A 17504-nucleotide genomic window follows, 5' to 3' on the forward strand; every position below is an offset into this window, starting at 1 on the left:
GAGGATATTAAAAAAAAAAAAAAAGAAAGAAAGAGTGGGATTCTTTAAAAAAAAAAAATGAGAGTCCAGCTTCATACTTTTGCTTGTGGATATTCAGTTTTCCTAGCACATTTGTTGAAAAGACTGTCCTCTCTCCACTGAATGGTCTTGGCACCCTTGTTGGAAATCACGTGACCATATATGTGAGGGGTTATTTCTAGGCTCTTTATTCTATTCCATGGATCTGTGTGTCTATGTTTATGCCAGTTTCCCATTGTTTTGATTACTGTAGCTTTGCAGTAAGTATTGAGATCAGAAAGTGTGAGACTCCAACTTTCTTCTTCTGTTTTCAAGCTTCTTTTGGCTATTCAGGGTCCCTTGGGACCCATATGAATTTTAGGATGGATTTTTCTATCTGAAGACAAATGTCATTGGGTTACTGATAGGGATTGCATTGAGTGTATAGATCACTGAGTGGTATTGACATCTTAACAATATTAAGTCTTCCAATCCATGAACATTGGTGACTTTCCACTTATTTATGTCTTCTTTAATTTCTTCTAGCATTTTAAAATTTTTTTATTTTAGTTTTCATTGAACAAGACTTTCACCTCCTTGGTTAAATTAATTACTAAGTATTTTATTCTTTTTGATACTATTATAAATGGAGTTGTTTTCTTAATTTCCTTTTCATATTGTTCATTGTTAGTTTATAGAAATGCAACTGATTTGGGGGTGTTGACTTTTTATTATGCTACTTTGTCAAATTTGTTTATTAGTTCTAATTGATTTTGGTGGAATTTTAGGGTTTTCTACATATAAAATCATATCATCTGCAAACAGATAATTTTACTTCTTTTCCAATATGGATGACTTTTATTTCTTTTTCTTGCTTAATTGCACTGTATAGGACTCCGGGACTATGTTTAATAGAAATGGCAAAACTGAGCATCCTTGCCTTGTTCCTGTTCTTAGAGGAAAAGCTTTCACTCTTTCCCCATTGGGCATGATGTCTGCTGTGGGTTTTTCATACATGACTTTTATTATGTTGGGGTAGTTTCTTTCTATTCGTAGTTTTTTGAGTGTTTTATTTTGTCAAATGCTTTTTCTGCATTAGTTGAAATGATCATGTGGTTTTTACCTTCGTTCTATTTAAGTGGTGTCTTACATTGATCAATTTTCTGTATGTTGAACCATTCTTGCATATCAGGAATGAATTCCATTTGGTCATGGTGTATAATCCCTTTACTATGCTGTTGAATTCAGTTTGATAGTATTTTGTTGAGAGTTTTTGTATTAATATTCATAAGGGATATTGGTCTGTAGTTTTCTTTTTCTTTTTTTTTCTTTGCGGTACACGGGCCTCTCACTGTTGTGGCCTCTCCCGTTGCGGAGCACAGGCTCTGGCCATGCAGGCCCAGCCCAGCGGCCATGGTTCACGGGCCTAGCTGCTCCGCGGCATGTGGGATCTTCCCAGACCAGGGCACGAACCCGTGTCCCCTGCATCGGCAGGCGGAGTCTCAACCACTGCGCCACCAGGGAAGCCCTGTAGTTTTCTTTTCTTGTCGTGTCTTTGTTGGCTTTGGTAGCAGAGTGTTATAAAATGAGTTAGGAAATGTTCCCTCCTCTTCAATTTTTGGGAAAATTTTGAGAAGGATTGGTGTTAGTTCTTCTTAAATGTTGGTAGAATCCACCAGTGAAGCCATTAGGCCAGAGCTTTTTCTTTGTCAGCTTTTGATTACTGATTTAATCTCCTTACTAATTATAGGTCCAGTCAGATTTTCCATTGCTTTTTGGCGCAGTCTTGGTAGGCTATATGTTTCTAGAAGTGCTTCCATCTCATCTAGGTTACCCAATTTGTTGGAGTACATTTGTTCATAGTACTCTCATAATCTTTTTATTTTGGTAGAATTGGTAGTAATGTCTCAACTTTCATTCTGGATTTTGAGTAATTTGAATCCTCTCTTTTTTTCTTAGTCAATATCGCTAATTTGTCAATTTTGTTGAATTTCTTTTTAAAGAACCAACTTTTGTTGATTTTCTCTGTTGTTTTTCTATTCTCTATTTTATTTATCTCTGTTTGAATCTTTATTATTGCCTTTCTTCTGCTACCTTTGAGCTTAGTTTGTTCTTTTTCTAGTTCCTTAAGTAGTAAAGCTAGATTGTTGATTTGAGATATTTCTTGTTTTTAGTGTTTATACATACACATTTCTCCCTTAGCACTGTTTTTGCTGCATTGCAAAAGTTTCGGGATGTTGTGCTCTCATTTTCATTTGGTTTTAAGTAGTTTCTAATTTCCCTTGTGACATATTTGAGCCACTGATTGTTTAAGAGTGTGTTGTTTAATTTCCACAATTTTGTGATTTTTCCACTTTTCCTTCTGTTATTGACTTCTGACTTCATCCTGTTGTGGTCAGAGAAGATACTTTAAATGATATCCATATTTTAAAATATATTTAGACTTAATTTGTGACCTAAAATATGGTTTATACTGGAGAATGTCCCATGTGCATTTGAGAAGAATGTGTGTGCTGTTGTTCTTGGGTAGAGTGTCTTGTATATGTGTTAGATCTGGTTGGTTTATTGTGTTGTTCAAGTCCTCTATTTCTTTACTTATATTCCATCTGGTTGTTCTATCTTTTAATGAGAATGGCGTATTGAAGTCTCCAACTATTGTTGTAGAAATATCTATTTCTCTCTTCAGTTCTATCAATTTTTGCTTCATACATTTGATTGTCTGTTATTAGGTACATAAACTTATTCTTTTAAATCTGTTCAGGTTGATAGTTCTTTTCCAGTCAAAACACCCATTTTCATGGGGAAGTGACCTTTTTGCTTACTCGTAGGCAGGACTGACATTTAGCCAATGGCCCTACTGGCTGTCTAATTTTGATTGGTCAAATGTCTGATTGGATGTTGTCTGTGCTACACCAGTTGTTATTTTATATTACCATCCTTTCTTTTGGGTAATAGAATTCTGTGGTCACTTTAAATTTTAAACTCAATTTTTTTTTGAGACTGTCAAGAGAATTTAAATATTTTATTATATAAAGTTATACCCAAAATTGTGCTTCATTTTTTCACTATATACTTTAACTGAAGGACATTTGTAAAAGTAGTACACTTCAGAAATCCTGGAAGAAATTCCACTAGCTATAGGCTATTTAAATACTGCTTACAGAAAGTATTAAAAAAAACAACAACAGGGGAGTACAAATGAACTTATTTACAAAACAGAAGTAGAGTAACAGATGTAGAAAACAAACTTATGGTTACCAGGGGATAAGGGCGGTGGTCGGAGGGGGGGGGGATAAACTGGGAGGTTGGGACTGACATGTACATCCTACTATACATAAAACAGATAACTAATAAGAACCTGCTGTATGGCACAGGGAACTCTACTCAATACTCTGTAATGGCCTATATGGGAAAAGAATCTTAAAAAAGAAAAGGAGTGCATGTGTATAACTGATTCACCTTGCTGTATACCCGAAACCAACAAAACAGTGTAAATAAACTACACTCCAACAAAAAAATTTTTTAAAGTATTAAAGGAAAGCCAGCACCATATAAACAGCATACACTTAAATCAAAGAGATGAATGCTTAACATACAGCGTAATTTTTTAATTCACGGATAAACTAAAGGTCCACTTCAAGATGTTTCTCTTGTATACTTCATTTGTTTTGTTAGCAAGCAAAGCCCTGAAAGGGACGGCTTCATCTAGTCCTCAGACTCGGATCCATCTTCATCTTGACTAATCTGGAAGTAACGAAGTTCATAAGTCTCCTTGTCAGATGCAACCACACGGAGCCAATCACGAAGATTGTTCTTTTGAAGGTATTTCTTGGTAAGGTATTTCAAACACCTTTTAGAGAACTTTCTCAGAAACAACTGTGATTTTATTCTTGAAGCGTTCAATGTGAACGACGTTCCCAAGATTTCCAGTTTTTCCATTCACTTTAACCTTCTCCCGTAGAAACTGTTCCTATTTTAAAACAGAGAAAATGCCACACTAGGGAAGAAAACCCTAGATATTCACTAGGGAAGATACCAAAATTTCTAGAATCAAAAGTTCCATCTTCTACTGGATGAGTAAGGTCCAAATTAAACTTCCAGGTTGACTTCTTAGGCTTCTTGTCTTTCTTCACCGCCATCTTGCACGCCGGCAGCGCGATCCTAAACTCAGTTTTAACTCAGTCATTAAAACTGGTCAGTCCCAGTTATAATCAGAACTCTGAACTTGGTTGAGAGTTGACGCTCTCTTCTTCCTTATTTCTCCTTCTGCAGCTTGCTAACTATATAGCTTTTGACATCTCTGAGATTTCAGTCACTCAGGAAGAAGTGTAAAGGAGAGCAGGAAAGCTCCTTCTGGATCAGAGCTCTTGTCAGATGGCTTCATGTTTTCCTGGCATGATGAATGTCAAAAGCTGCCTCTTTTGCTCTTGGGGGCACTTTTGGGGGTCCTTCAGGAACTCCTGTTCGTGAGTTCACCTGGCTGTAATTTCTTTGCAGCAGGCTGTGCTCCTCCTTAGGCTGGCTCCTGCAGAAGCTCCCTCAGCTTCTGCCTCTTAGCAGTACGCTTTCACTGCAGGAATACCCTTGTGGGCAGGATCCCTCTGAAAATAACCCCACGTATGGGACACTATATTTATAGTCTAGTTTTTCTTTGCTTCCTTTCTAATTGGCATTAAGAATATATGTGCAAGTTTACTAGGCTGATGATAGCCTGGACTCAGAAGGGTGGCTACCTTCCATTCCAGAGCAAGCTGTATTCGGAGCATTTTCTAGAAGTACAGACCCTGAAGACTAGGTCAGTGTAGCAGGCTAAAAGCAGAGGTTTTGGTATCTCATTGACCCAGGTGTGAGTTCTCTGCATGTGATTTTGAGAAAATCATTTAACTTATCTCTCTGAATCTCAATTTTCTCATCTGTTAAATGGCGATGATAATATTACTTACCTTAGGGGGATTCTGTTGAGAATCAAATAAGATAATGCATATAAATTACTTAGTACACTGTCTTGCTCATTGTAAAGTGGTCAATACTTACCCCTTATTATCTAACGGGGGTACATTTGGAATATGCGAAAGGACATAACTTTGAATCGCACAAGGTAACACTTATAACAAAATAAAATAAAGATCTATCAATTAAAGGCAGGGAGACGGTATAAAAATTCAGCCATGGTGAACTGGAGTCAAGAGATCAGACTGTCCTTGGGGAAGATATTTCACTTCCCCATGCATCAGAAGCTGTGGAGATTCCTTGGTGCCTGTGTAGTCACACCATGGTGTCAACTAGGCCAAAGTGTTAATCGTCTATTAAAGCTATGTCGCTATGTCTTTTGTGCTGTGGCAAAACACAAGCTCTTGGGCCATGGAAGCTTGAAGCTCAGTCTCTTCCCAAACCTATGCAATCAGCCAGAGAACATCAGCCACGTGAGTCAGTGGAAAATTCCAGATGTTTGTAGCTCATTAACTGCCAAATCGATGACTATGGAGGCTGTCAACTGTGCTGAGTAAGTAGACCTTATTAGCATCATGTTCCCTGAAGAAAGAACTGTCTCACAGGCATATTTCTTAAAGGGGCCACATATAACACGCCATCTTTAAAAAGCCTTTTCAGATCCTTTAGACTACTTCCCTTCTGTGTAAATTCACTAACTCCTCTTACAGACCCAATGTCACAGAAGCAGCCATAAATAACAAGGAGGGAGGACTTCCCTGGTGGCACAGTGGTTAAGAATCCGCCTGCCAATGCAGGGGACACGGGTTCGAGCCCTGGTCCGGGAAGATCCCACATGCCGTGGAGCAACTAAGCCCATGCGCCATAACTACTGAGCCTGCGCTCTAGAACCCGCTAGCCACAACTACTGAGCCCATGTGCCACAACTACTGAAGGCCCTGTGCCTAGAGCCCGTGCTCCGCAACAAGAGAAGCCGCCGCGATGCGAAGCCTGCGCACCACAACGAAGAGCAGCCCCCGCTCGCCGCAACCAGAGAAAATCTGCATGCAGCAACGGAGACCCAATGCAGCCAAAAATTTAAAAAAATAAAAAATAAAAGTAACAAGGAGGGAGAATAGTATCTCAAAGCTGGAAGCCTGAGACTTCACTTTTACCCTGATGTTGGGGGCATACATTAAAAGTCTTACCTATATATTTACTCTAGTAATTTCACCTCTAGGAATTTATTTAAAGGGAATTTATTTTAAAGAAAATTATTTAAGGAAGTGAAGCTTTATCTATAAGGATATTCAACTCAGCACGTAATAGCAAAAGATTGCAAGCAACAGTAGGGGGGGTTGGTGAAATTAACGACAGATATCACAACATAAACACTGTTAACAACCATGTAGGCATGTATATATACACAGAAACACGTTCACAATATATTGAGTTTAAGAAGTGAAAAAAAAGTCAGATAACAAAAGAACATATGACATTTATTACCACTCTTATAACAAGAAAAAAAAAAAAGCTCAATAACAAGGACCTTCTATGTGCCAGGCATTGTTCTAAGTACTTCAAAGATGTTGACTTAGTTAATTCCCTACACTAACTATTAGGTATTGTATTATCCCCATTTTACAGATGAGGAAATTAAAGCACAGAGAGGTTAAAAATCCTGCCAAGGTCATATGCCAGTAAGTCACAGAGCTGAGATTTGACTCTGGACAGGCTTTGGAGTCTGTGCTCTTACCACTCCATTACTGCTTCTCAGTATAGAAAAAAGGCTGGAAGGACATCCTCTGAAAGCCTTATCTCTGTGCTTATCTGGGAGGCAAGATGTTTTGTTTTATTTTATTTTTATTCTTTTGTTTATCCACCTTTTCTACAGTTAACACACGTTACTTATGTAACAAGATAAACTCCAATAAAAATGTTTAAGAGAGAAGATCTTTGTTGCTGACTTGAAAAAGTCTCTCTGAGCCTTAGTTTCTTCATCTGTAGAATGGTAATAACACCTCTCCTGTAGAGCTAATGCCAAGATTGTAATAATGCTTGTGAAAGCACTCTGATAGTGTAGATTTGGAATGTGTTAAAAGTGCTACGTGGGGCTTCCCTGGTGGCACAGTGGTTGAGAATCTGCCTGCCAATGCAGGGGACACGGGTTCCATCCCTGGTCCAGGAAGATCCCACATGCCACAGAGCAACTAAGCCCGTGTGCCACAACTACGGAGCCTGTGCTCTAGAGCCCGTGAGCCACAACTACTGAGCCCATGTGCCACAACTACTGAAGCCCACGCGCCTAGAGCCCATGCTCTGCAACAAGAAGCGACCACAATGAGAAGCCCACGCACCGCAACGAAGAGTAGCCCCCACTCGCCGCAACTAGAGAAAGCCCGCATGCAGCAACGAAGATCCAACACAGACAAAAATTTAAAAAATTAAAAAAAAAAAAAGTGGTAGGTGCTACAGTACAAAGCAACACAAAGTAGAAAGTGACAAGGCAAGATGTCTGCAGGAATTCAGAGATTGTCAAGCTGAGCAGACATGGTGTGAGAGTTTGAGGGGGCTCGTATCTCATCCGATTCTCTTTAGCGACTCCGACGACTTCTGAGCTGAGGATTGTGTGCCTCTTCCTCATGCCCTGGGCGTGACTAGTTGGGAGACAGGTATTGTCATGATCTTATATATTCCGTAAGTTGTTACGGAAAAACCTGAGCGAACTTTTTGGCTAACCCAATATAAGTAGATGGCTCTCATCTCCCACTATTTTTTTTCAGTGAGTGTCCCAGATTTCCTCTTATTATCAATCCAGTTGCCCGTCTGAAACTGTTTTGGTTGTTCTTCTAAACATTGCTTCCCATCTCGCTGTTCACACAGCTTCTGACCTGAAGGACTGGGAGCTCAGCCCCTGCAGTGGACCAAGGAATGGACAGCTTGGCTCAATGGACTAGCAGGGAGCTTGCTGGTAGAGCCTGGAGTCCACTTGTGAGACAAACACTTTACGAAGTTAATCTAAGTACCTCTGGGTGTTCAGGAGCTAGTTTCTCACTTTTTCCAGTTGTTTGTGTGATCACCACCTTTGAGGATTATGGAGGACAAAGGGGGTCCCCTTCACACATACATCCCTCATGCTAGGGGATTGCCCTTACAAAAACTTAGAGCAGGAGCTGTCAACCAGAGTGAGACACTGGAATCAGATGCACGGTAGGCAAAACTTTACTTCCACTTTCGTAAGCTCTTCAGCTGGACCTGAGAATTAAATTGATGTAAAGCAGACTAACAAGGTAGAAACATTCAAGTCTATTTAATATGTTTTATGTGATGCGGAGCCTTCATGGGGAAATGAAGACCCCAAGAAGTGGTAAATCCTAAATGCTTTTCTACTAGATTGAACAAAGGCAGGCAACTGTGGAAAAGTAACTAAAATATATGGAGAGCCTAAAAGAAGGTAAGAGTTGTTACTGAATTTGGTCCCACTCTTCACTGCCTGCAAAATCAATACTCTATCAGTGTTGATAGAAAGGAAAGTTGCCTTTAAACTGAATGCGGCAATCTGGGGAGAAGGTGGACTCAGCATCCTCCAAAACCACATCTGAAGTTTCTGCTCGGTCATGAAAGTTTTTAAAAGGAAACAGGGAAGTAATGTTAGTTAACCATCGAGATCAGGGGCCAGAGTCGTCCCCATATCCCCCTGTGCAGGCTTGTCGACTCCTCCTGATCTTTCTTTCTTTATTTAGAAATAAGCCAAAGGCCAAATGAATTTTAAGTAAAATAAGTCCTTGGGGACGCATGATCTTTATTTAGATGCTATTTTGTTCACATGGTTTGTTCAAGAGATTACTGAAGGGGAAGCTAGGAAAGAGATCCGGTCATCTGTTAATTACTTATTCTTCATTTCTACTTCACTCATCTAGGGAAAGAACCAACAAGCTAGGCAAATTATTGTGTGATCAAAAGATTTAAAAGGGGTACTAGGGCCGGAGATGAGTAGAGCATGGGGATGCCTGGTTTAAGATTAGTGTCAAGATAAAGGGGTGCCTCCTGCAGAGAGCTCTTTCCTGCAAAGAGCTTTTTTTCTGCCAAAAGCTGCTCACAAATCCCCGCTTGTCAGAACATGGTTCCATCTCTATGGGATCATGGGTGAAAGTCCGTCTTCTGTAACTTCTTCATGCTGACATAGGACACTGTATCCTTAGAGTGGAAGATGTCGACACGGGTATGTAGCATCTCCCTGCTGACAGTTGTCTCGCCCCTTTACATATATGGGCAGAACAAGCTACAATTATTTTGATGCCCACAAAGATATAGATTATTACGAGCAGTAGTGTTAATCCCATTCTCTTAAGGCCAGTTCTTGGAGCTGTGCTAGCCATAGTTTCAGTACTGCTCAAGATGGAGCTAACTGGTCATCATGCAGTTAGCTTTTTCCCTCTGGTGGCAGTTTCAGTATCTGTAAAACAACTCAGGAAGGTGCATCAGACACTGAGTCTGTGACTCTATTGTCCTAATCATAAGCTGCTTGAGCCTGCTCTTTTGTGACTCAGGGAGGCCTGGGAGACTTCAGCTTTTCTATAAACAAGAGGCAGGAGATGTGAATGGGCCTTTGTATCAATACTTGGGGAAGGGTGGGGGGTGGCCCACAGGGGTCTGCTTGGTTCCAGACTTACTCTGACAAGGTCTGTTTGCACAGAATTCTCTTGGCCTTGACACCCTCCCCAGCTCCCGCCACCCATCTCTGGTGATAAGAACATTTCTTTCCTCTTGGTATAGGAAGGGTATCTTTTTTTTTTTTTTCTGGCTGTGTTGGGTCTTTGTTGCTACACGTGGGCTTTCTCTAGTTGCGGTGAGCGGGGGCTACTCTTCGTTGCAGTGCGCGGGCTTCTCATTGCAGTGGCTTCTCTTGCTGTGGAGCACGGGCTCTAGGCGCGTGGGCTCCAGTAGTTGTGGCTCGCAGGCTCTAGAGCTCAGGCTCAGTAGTTGTGGCCCACGGGCTTAGTTGCTCCACGGCATGTGGGATCTTCCCAGACCAGGGACTGAACCTGTGTCCCCTGCATTGGCAGGTGGATTCTTAACCACTGCACCACCAGGGAAGCCCAGGAAGGGCATCTTTCACAAGGGCGTTTTCTCCTGCTTTCAGGAAGAAAAGGGGAGGAGGGTCAGAGCACCCTTCCTGCACCTGCTGTTTTCCAAGTGCCTTTAGCTCAAAATAATCATTATGCCAAAGTGGCATATTCAGGAGTGGCATATTCTGCCAGCCTTCAGCTGGAACTGGAACACCCAAGCACCCATCCTCAAAGATTCTGATCCTGGGCTGGGGGTCCAGGCAGCAGAACCCTTTAAAGATACTGAAGATTGAGAATCGCCGGGTCAGAGTCAGAGGAAGTGTGGGAGTTTCACACTGACTTCCTGTGCCCCATGTAGTAATTAGACCGAAATGGCTGTAATGGCTGAGGACTGATTTGCAACCGCTCTGAATGTGTGAGCAACCGGGGAGCGTGCAGCTGCTTCCCCAGGAAACAAAACCACTGTGCGCGCGTTTTGATACCAGTTTGGCAACAAGATAAGAGTCCTAACGCACATCAAAACATCAGGCAGGTTGTCCGTCCACTTTACTCTTGGCAGATGCCAAGAACTTGCTTGCCCTAAATGAAATAAGCCATCAGCTGACAGACCTGCAAGCATTCAAAGCTGTCCTCTGAATTCATAGATGAGCTTGAGGAAGAAACAGAAGCAAACCGGCTTGTTTTGAGATAGACATCCTGGCGGGGTAAGTGATCCAGCCCGAAAGCCAGTCAGTTCAACTAGAGACTTGTTCCAAATAGTTGGCAAACTCGGGTGTTTGTCTCACTTGCTCTCCCCCTCGTGGGATCTAAATTGAATAAGCATCAGCCTGCCAGCTCTCCAAAGCTGGACTTTCAGAAATGTCTTTTGCCTCACTTCTACTTACAGATTAGGTAGGTAATGTTGATTTTTAGCTCCCACAGATACATAATCCAAAACAGATTCTCGGGGGAAAGGATTTCAGCGAGTGTGGAAATCCTCTCCTTTTACCTTCCATTCTACAGGGTCTGGACCCAAGGTCTGGAACCTGCACTCCTTCGCAGTGCTGGCAGGTTGATTTTTGTGTTTGCATACAATTGGCACTGCCTGTCCTTGACTCTCTGGGGAAGAACTGAGGAAATGAATCTCCTCAGACACCAGCTTCCCTCTCGGAAAAGTGGTAAAGGGAAAAGCTTTCTGAGATTTTTAGGGCTGCGATGGAGCCTCATTCACTGTTGTATTCCCAGGGCTTGGCGGAGTGCCTGCCTCAAAGAAGGCACCAGGTAAATCTTTGTTAAATAAATGCTTGGTATTAAACACCCACGTATTTATTATGCATTTGGTGCCCAGTATTGGTGGCTGATCGACATCCTGAGAGCTGTTTGTTTATATCAACATTTTCCTATTTGATCTGAGAATCACTAATTGGATCATGTTGGTGGAACCGACTTTAAAGCCCAGCCTGGGACAGGCAGAGGCTGCATCAGATGTCCTGAAAAGGATGTGATTTTTAACTCCTGCTCTCCAGTTCTGAGCTGTTGTGGGCACTTGGTAAATATTAATGAAGGATGAGGCTGGAGCTATATTGGGAGGCTCCTGGGAGTCTGGGACATGGTAAAGGCTTTAACGGCAGTCTTTGGCGGGCAGCCTGACTCTAACCTTCTGGCAGAGAAGCTGGCTCAGCCAGATGGCAAGATGGAGGCTTCACCCTGCCCAAGCTTCCCCAGCACCCCAGTCAGCAGCCAGTCAGTGTCTGCTCTGGGCAAAGCACATTTTGGGCCCTGGGGAGGACACAGAGGTGACACGGATGCTGCAGGGAACACAGGGTGGGCTCTGGAGCCTTAGTGTGTGGCTTTCGGCTTTAAACTGAGCCTCAGAGTTTGGATCTGTACAGTGGAGATCAAAATAGCACCTACTCCACAATTTGTGAAAATTAAATGAAATGATGTAAGCAAAACAATTTAGCACAGGACAGAGGGAGGCAGAGTAAGTATCCAATACAGTACACCGTGTGTGTGTTTGCAAGCATCCAATACATTACCCGTATGTTTATACAGGTAAGATCCGGAGGGTGATTTAATTTTGTAATACAATTTGGGGCCAATGCAGTGTTTGTCGTTGTTGTTGTTTTAAAGTAACACAATCAGATCCATGAGGGTAGAAAGGAGGGTGAGATAGGAGTATAGGAGGGATGAATTTGAAAGATATTTGGATGATGATAATAAAAAAGAATTAGAAAAGAGAAGTGCTTGGACTGAAACCAGACTGTTCATTTTACAAATCACTATATTAAAAAATATATTGTAAGGGTCTTTTCTTAAGTCAAAGTCTTGAATCCATTAAATACAGCCTGGCTGTAATCCGGCTGGATGTCTAGCCTCTTGAATTTTTAGGAAATAGATTACACTTTCAGTAAGGTTGCTTACTATGTACATCTTACTTGACTATAATGATTAGCAGCTGAAAGACCCATGCTCAAAAATATCTTTTCTATTCTACACATTTCACCAAACTAATTTGATTAACAAACTCCTCTTTTAAATTGGTTTTCTTAAGAAACTTAATTAAGGTCCATGGCTACAAGAACATAGGGGTGGGAGATGATGGTAGCAGAAAAACGGAAGATTAAAAAACGAATTATGTGGGACTTATAAGAAGTACACATAAATCCTGTAAGAAAAATACGTACATGTTCATAGAAATTGGTGTTCTTTAAAACACAAACTCTGGGTTGCTATCCATTTACTCCAAAGAAGTTGCCCTTTTCCTCTTCCCTGAACCTTGATCGCATAATCAACTGAACTCTACCTTTTCTCCCCGCTTTCACTTACAAACTGGGCAGAAAGGGGAATAAGGGAGCCCCATTCTCGCAACAGATTTTTCTTGTGCGCTTACAGTGTGCTCTGCGCTCGAAGAAAGAGGTGTGTGTGTGGGGGGGGGGGGCGCAGAAACGTAGCCGCCACACCGTGTGACTGAAGTTCAGGGCCAGTGGGACACAAAAGAGGAACTGATTAACTTGATCCGCACCTGTGTCGTAAACGCCTTCACAAGGGAGGCAACTACTCAAGAATGTCGAGGCTGCGGGCAGGGAGGACAAGAGGGAACCGCAGAGGAACCGCAAGCTGGCGAGCTGCAAAGAAGTTCCCGTGGCCGGGGAACAGAGTGACAGGAGTGTCAGGACTAAGTGGCCAGGGGCCAGCTTCAGAAATCAACTTGCTGGAGTACCTTCCATCAGTAAGAGATCGCGTACACGACTCGGTAAACTTAACTCGGGAACTCAAAGCCCCTTTGCTGACTCCCCACGGCGGGGAACCATCGGGTTCCAAGGGCCGCGGGCCCCGCGAGCCGGGCAGCCCGGGTGAAAGCCGCTGCCCGGTCGCGCGGCTGACGCCCCTTCCCCGGCACGCCAGGCTCGGGCCCCGGAGTCGCCACGAGGGGGTGGCGTTGGCCGTGTTCTGTAAGTGCCGGGCGAGGCCGGGCGGGCACCTCCGGGAGAGGCCGGTGTCACCCGGTAGCCGGCGGAGGAACGGCAGCCGGTGCCGCGGCGGTTGTTCCCGACATGCTCTTCTCGGGGAGGATTTCAAACCCTCGGCCGCAACCACCTCCCCTCCCCCGGCCCCGTCGGGCCTCAGCAACAGGCGGCGGCCCACGTATCATTGGCCGGGCCGCGCAAAGGCCTGTTTTGATTGGCCGCCGCGCCCCCCTGCCCCGCTCTAGCGCTCACCGCCGCCTCCATTTTGTTGGTAGAGGCAGAAGGGGAAGGTCGGTCGGGACGCTGAGGTGGCCTGCAGCTCTCTCGTCGGTGCTCGTGGGCTTCGCTCGTTCCGTGCCTCGTCGCTCCCTGGAAGGGGAGGGGGTTTCGACGCCGAGCAGGAGCCGCCGCCGCCGTAGTCCCGGGTTCGAAGTCGGTGAGTGGCGGCGGCGCGGCGGGTGCGGCCATGTTGGCGGCCGCGCTCCCCATTGTTGGGGGAAGGAGGCGAGATCCGAGGCCGGGCGGGCGCTAGCGGCCCGGAGGAGCGGGTTCCCGGGCCGGGCTCGGGGAACGCTGAGCCGCTCGGAAGCCCAGCGCCGTCGGCAGAACCGAACTTTCCGGGCTCGCGTTGGGAATGACTCACGATCCGGGAACTAATTTCTTTAGGGCTGTTAACATAGTCTGGAAGGGCCGCTCACCTTTTCGAAAAGAAGAGGGCTGCTTATTTGTTCGGTAACTTGGTTTCTTGGAATATCAAATGAAATCTCGAATGTTTAATGTTCACGATAGGGAGGCATTTTTTTGTATTTAAGAACCGACTTCGTTTGTTACGGCTTGTGAAACTTATTTTAAGACGGGGAGGAGTCAAGAGTTCATATCCAAAGGAAGAGCTGCATGACGTAGACACGTTGGGAGAGGAGGTTTTGTGAAAACAGATATGTGATGTGTCCAAAGACTGGGAAATTCTGGTGGGACTTTCAAAACATGGTCTTTAGGAAAGATTTTAAGCCCATTTCTTGGCATGGCTGTAAAAGTTAATGCTTCCGTGGTTTAATATTTTGGTCACAAAATCCGTGTGAGAATCTGAAAGGTTCCTAGGAAAGAGATGCAACTTGTTGCGGGATTTGGCGGACACCCCTCCCCAGATTCCTCAGGGTTTCCTGGATCTCGAGGGTTTTTAAATGATGACAGTTACAAGGTTAAAGCCATCTTTAGAGACTTTATTTTCTGCCTTTTAGTTCAGGAAGTAGTCACTATTTATGTAGTAAATATAAAGGATCACTTTCGCCTGTGTTTTTGAATTGAAATAATGAAATATTTGCTTTTCTAGCTAAGACTTCTCTCAAACTTGTGTGCTGAGGAGACTCAGATGTTGGCCTCAGCTCCTAGGCTGAACTCAGCAGATCGGCCCATGAAAACTTCTGTATTGAGACAAAGGAAAGGATCTATCAGAAAGCAACATCTATCATCCTGGGCGTGGCAGCAAGGAAGAGGACAGGTGGTGGAAATCCTGCAATCTGAAAAGCAGACTGAAAGGTATCAAAACCTTCCCGTTGTAATGGGGCATTTTATGATGGACTCATCCTAAACTGTTTTTATTTTTAAATAGAGGATTATTCAGAATTGTGGATAAGCTCACTGTTCTTAGGAAGGTATAATAAAGTGCATGTAATGAAGTGTGAACAGTATAGTGAAGTTGAAGCAGACGAATAGCATATATTTGGGTCTTGCCCAAGATTTCTGGAGTTACAAATTGGAGCTACTGAAGTTTCTTAAAGTTTTGAACTATTTGAAGTGGAATTCTACTCAATATTCTGTTTACATTCACTTACAGGTGACAAAGAAGCTGAAGATGGGTGGTGGAGAGAGGTATAACATTCCAGCCCCTCAGTCTAGAAATGTTAGTAAGAACCAACAGCAGCTTAGTAGACAGAAGACCAAGGATCAGAATTCCCAGATGAAGATTGTTCATAAGAAAAAGGAAAGAGGACATACTTATAATTCATCAGCAGCTGCATGGCAGGCCATGCAAAGTGGGGGGAAGAACAAAAATTTTCCAAATAATCAAAACTGGAACTCTAGCTTATCAAGTCCCACCTTACTTTTTAAGTCTCAAACTAATCAGAACTATGCTGGAGCCAAATTTAGTGAGCCGCCATCACCAAGTGTTCTTCCTAAACCACCAAGCCACTGGGTTCCTGTTTCCTTTAACCCTTCTGATAAAGAAATAATGACATTTCAACTTAAAACCTTACTTAAAGTACAGGTGTAAAATGAGATAAAGTATTAATGTGTTTAAATTTAGGCATATTTAAGGATAATTGGCAATTGTCTCAGACCAAATTCACTAGGGAATTTAATCTGTAAAACTGCTAATTAATGTAGAAAATATAATGACTTAACTGTTTTGTGTGTTATGTGCACTGTGATGGTAGAATCAGTGCAACTTAAAATAACTAAATTATTGATAATTGTACTTCATATCAATCGTAAGTGTTCTCAATTGAGTAACCATTCAAGTGAAACCAGTCAAGTTTAGATTTGGGGAATGGTAAAGGAATCAGCTTTTTCCATTGCCTGTTGCGGGAAAATAGTAATTTCAGATTATCATTCATGGATCAGCAGAGTGACTTGTTGAGATCTGGCAAATGTGATTATAAGCATCCAGTTAAGACATACAGGGGTTGAAAACTAGCTGAATATTTGAAAGTTTAATGTCCTAAACCAGTAATATGCCAACAATCTGATGCACTGCCAAAAGAAAATGTGAATTTTTTTTAGAGTATAGTTGTATTTTAGTGAACTGTATGGTGGTGAATGTGGAAAAGGCACTAGGGGCTATTTAGAATGAAACAGTATACCCCATTGTCCCTGTAACTGACATGCAGTGGATAGGTGTCTGCCAACAAATGCACCGAAACCATTTTATATAGAAATAGTATTCGGGAAATAGTATTCGGTGTTCACCGAGTAGCTTTCAGAATACATTTTAGTATTACAGCACTGCACAAGCTATTCTGACAGTGATCTGGCTTCAAATCGTCCCTGCAAAGCTTGTTTAAAGTTGGGAGCTATATAATGTGAAAGTTTTACGTACCTAGGAAAGAGCCATGTAAATATATGTAATAAACTTATAGCATATGTAAAGTTTTGTTGGTGTTTATCCTACAAAAATAGAATATTTTAGTATGAATTTGCTGAATGTAAGACATGGACTCTTTTTATACTATGGCCTAATTTTAAAGGTCCAAAAAAACCTTGTTTTTAAAGTTTGCCTTTGTGCTAAAGTGCCACTGTACGTATACTATAATTGATCTTGCTGTAAACTATATTTCAAAGTAAATCCTAGTGTAAGAAGTTTTATATAACTGAAAAGGTTTTAAGCTGCTAAAACACTTCCTATTTTTGAGAGATGTGAAATGCAGTATGGGATTATTTTAATTTCTTAAGCCCAAAGATCAACTATTAAGGGGTTCCTCTTACCTTAAAAGATTAATTTTGGCTTTCAACAATTTGTGTAACCTATGAGTATATGTGTACAATGCCAGTGGTTTTTTTTTTGGTCAACAGGTGCAACCCAGGGGACCACTCATTGCAAAAGGTGCAATTTCTTGCCTAATACCATGATAACATGTTTTGCTTACCTTAAAGATAAGCGCTAATTATAACAGCCAACTCAATAGTAAATTAAAAGGAAAGTGTGTGTGGAGGGGGTCTATTTAGAATATGAGTGTAGGTGCCCTCTTTTCTCATTTGGCAGCTTTTTTGATACTTTTAAGCAGAATGGGTAAGTTGTGTTTCTCCAAATTCAGGTGAGATAATATTGCCCATATCAAATAATGATAAAAGACAAGTTTATATAATAGTACTTAATGTACATACAGGAATTTGAGGCATGAAATTAAAAAATAAAATTGCTTTTTCCCGTGTCTTGTTTTTATTGTATAAAAAATTGTTACCATGTAATATTCTTAGAATGCACATAATTAATCCTACTGAAATAACAGTAGGACCGTTGGTTTTAAGAGGCAACCAATTTGCTAACTGATATAGACATTTG

The 17504-nt window shown here is 42.2% G+C and overlaps 2 protein-coding genes across 2 annotated transcripts; one reads left to right on the top strand and one right to left on the bottom strand.

Moving 5' to 3' along the window:
* Positions 1-3702: 3702 nt before the first annotated feature.
* On the bottom strand, positions 3703-4136 carry LOC136135203 (ribosomal protein eL22-like 1). The gene is given in 3 exon segments (XM_065893099.1): positions 3703-3859; positions 3861-3967; positions 4035-4136. Coding segments are annotated over 3 exon segments (366 nt in total).
* A 9567-nt stretch (positions 4137-13703) lies between these two features.
* PNRC2 (proline rich nuclear receptor coactivator 2) lies at positions 13704-17370 on the top strand. Its single transcript, XM_065888837.1, has 3 exons — positions 13704-13880; positions 14775-14980; positions 15279-17370. The coding sequence occupies exon 3, from the start codon at positions 15297-15299 to the stop codon at positions 15714-15716; it is 420 nt and encodes a 139-aa protein (XP_065744909.1). The 5' UTR covers positions 13704-13880; positions 14775-14980; positions 15279-15296; the 3' UTR covers positions 15717-17370.
* Positions 17371-17504: the final 134 nt, after the last annotated feature.

The sequence above is a fragment of the Phocoena phocoena genome, chromosome 1 (genome assembly GCF_963924675.1).
Source record: "Phocoena phocoena chromosome 1, mPhoPho1.1, whole genome shotgun sequence".
Taxonomy (NCBI): Eukaryota; Metazoa; Chordata; class Mammalia; order Artiodactyla; family Phocoenidae; genus Phocoena; species Phocoena phocoena.

Excerpts from the sequence above, each read along its gene's own strand:
- PNRC2 (XM_065888837.1), top strand. The coding sequence starts at position 15,297 with ATGGGTGGTGGAGAGAGGTATAACATTCCAGCCCCTCAGTCTAGAAAT.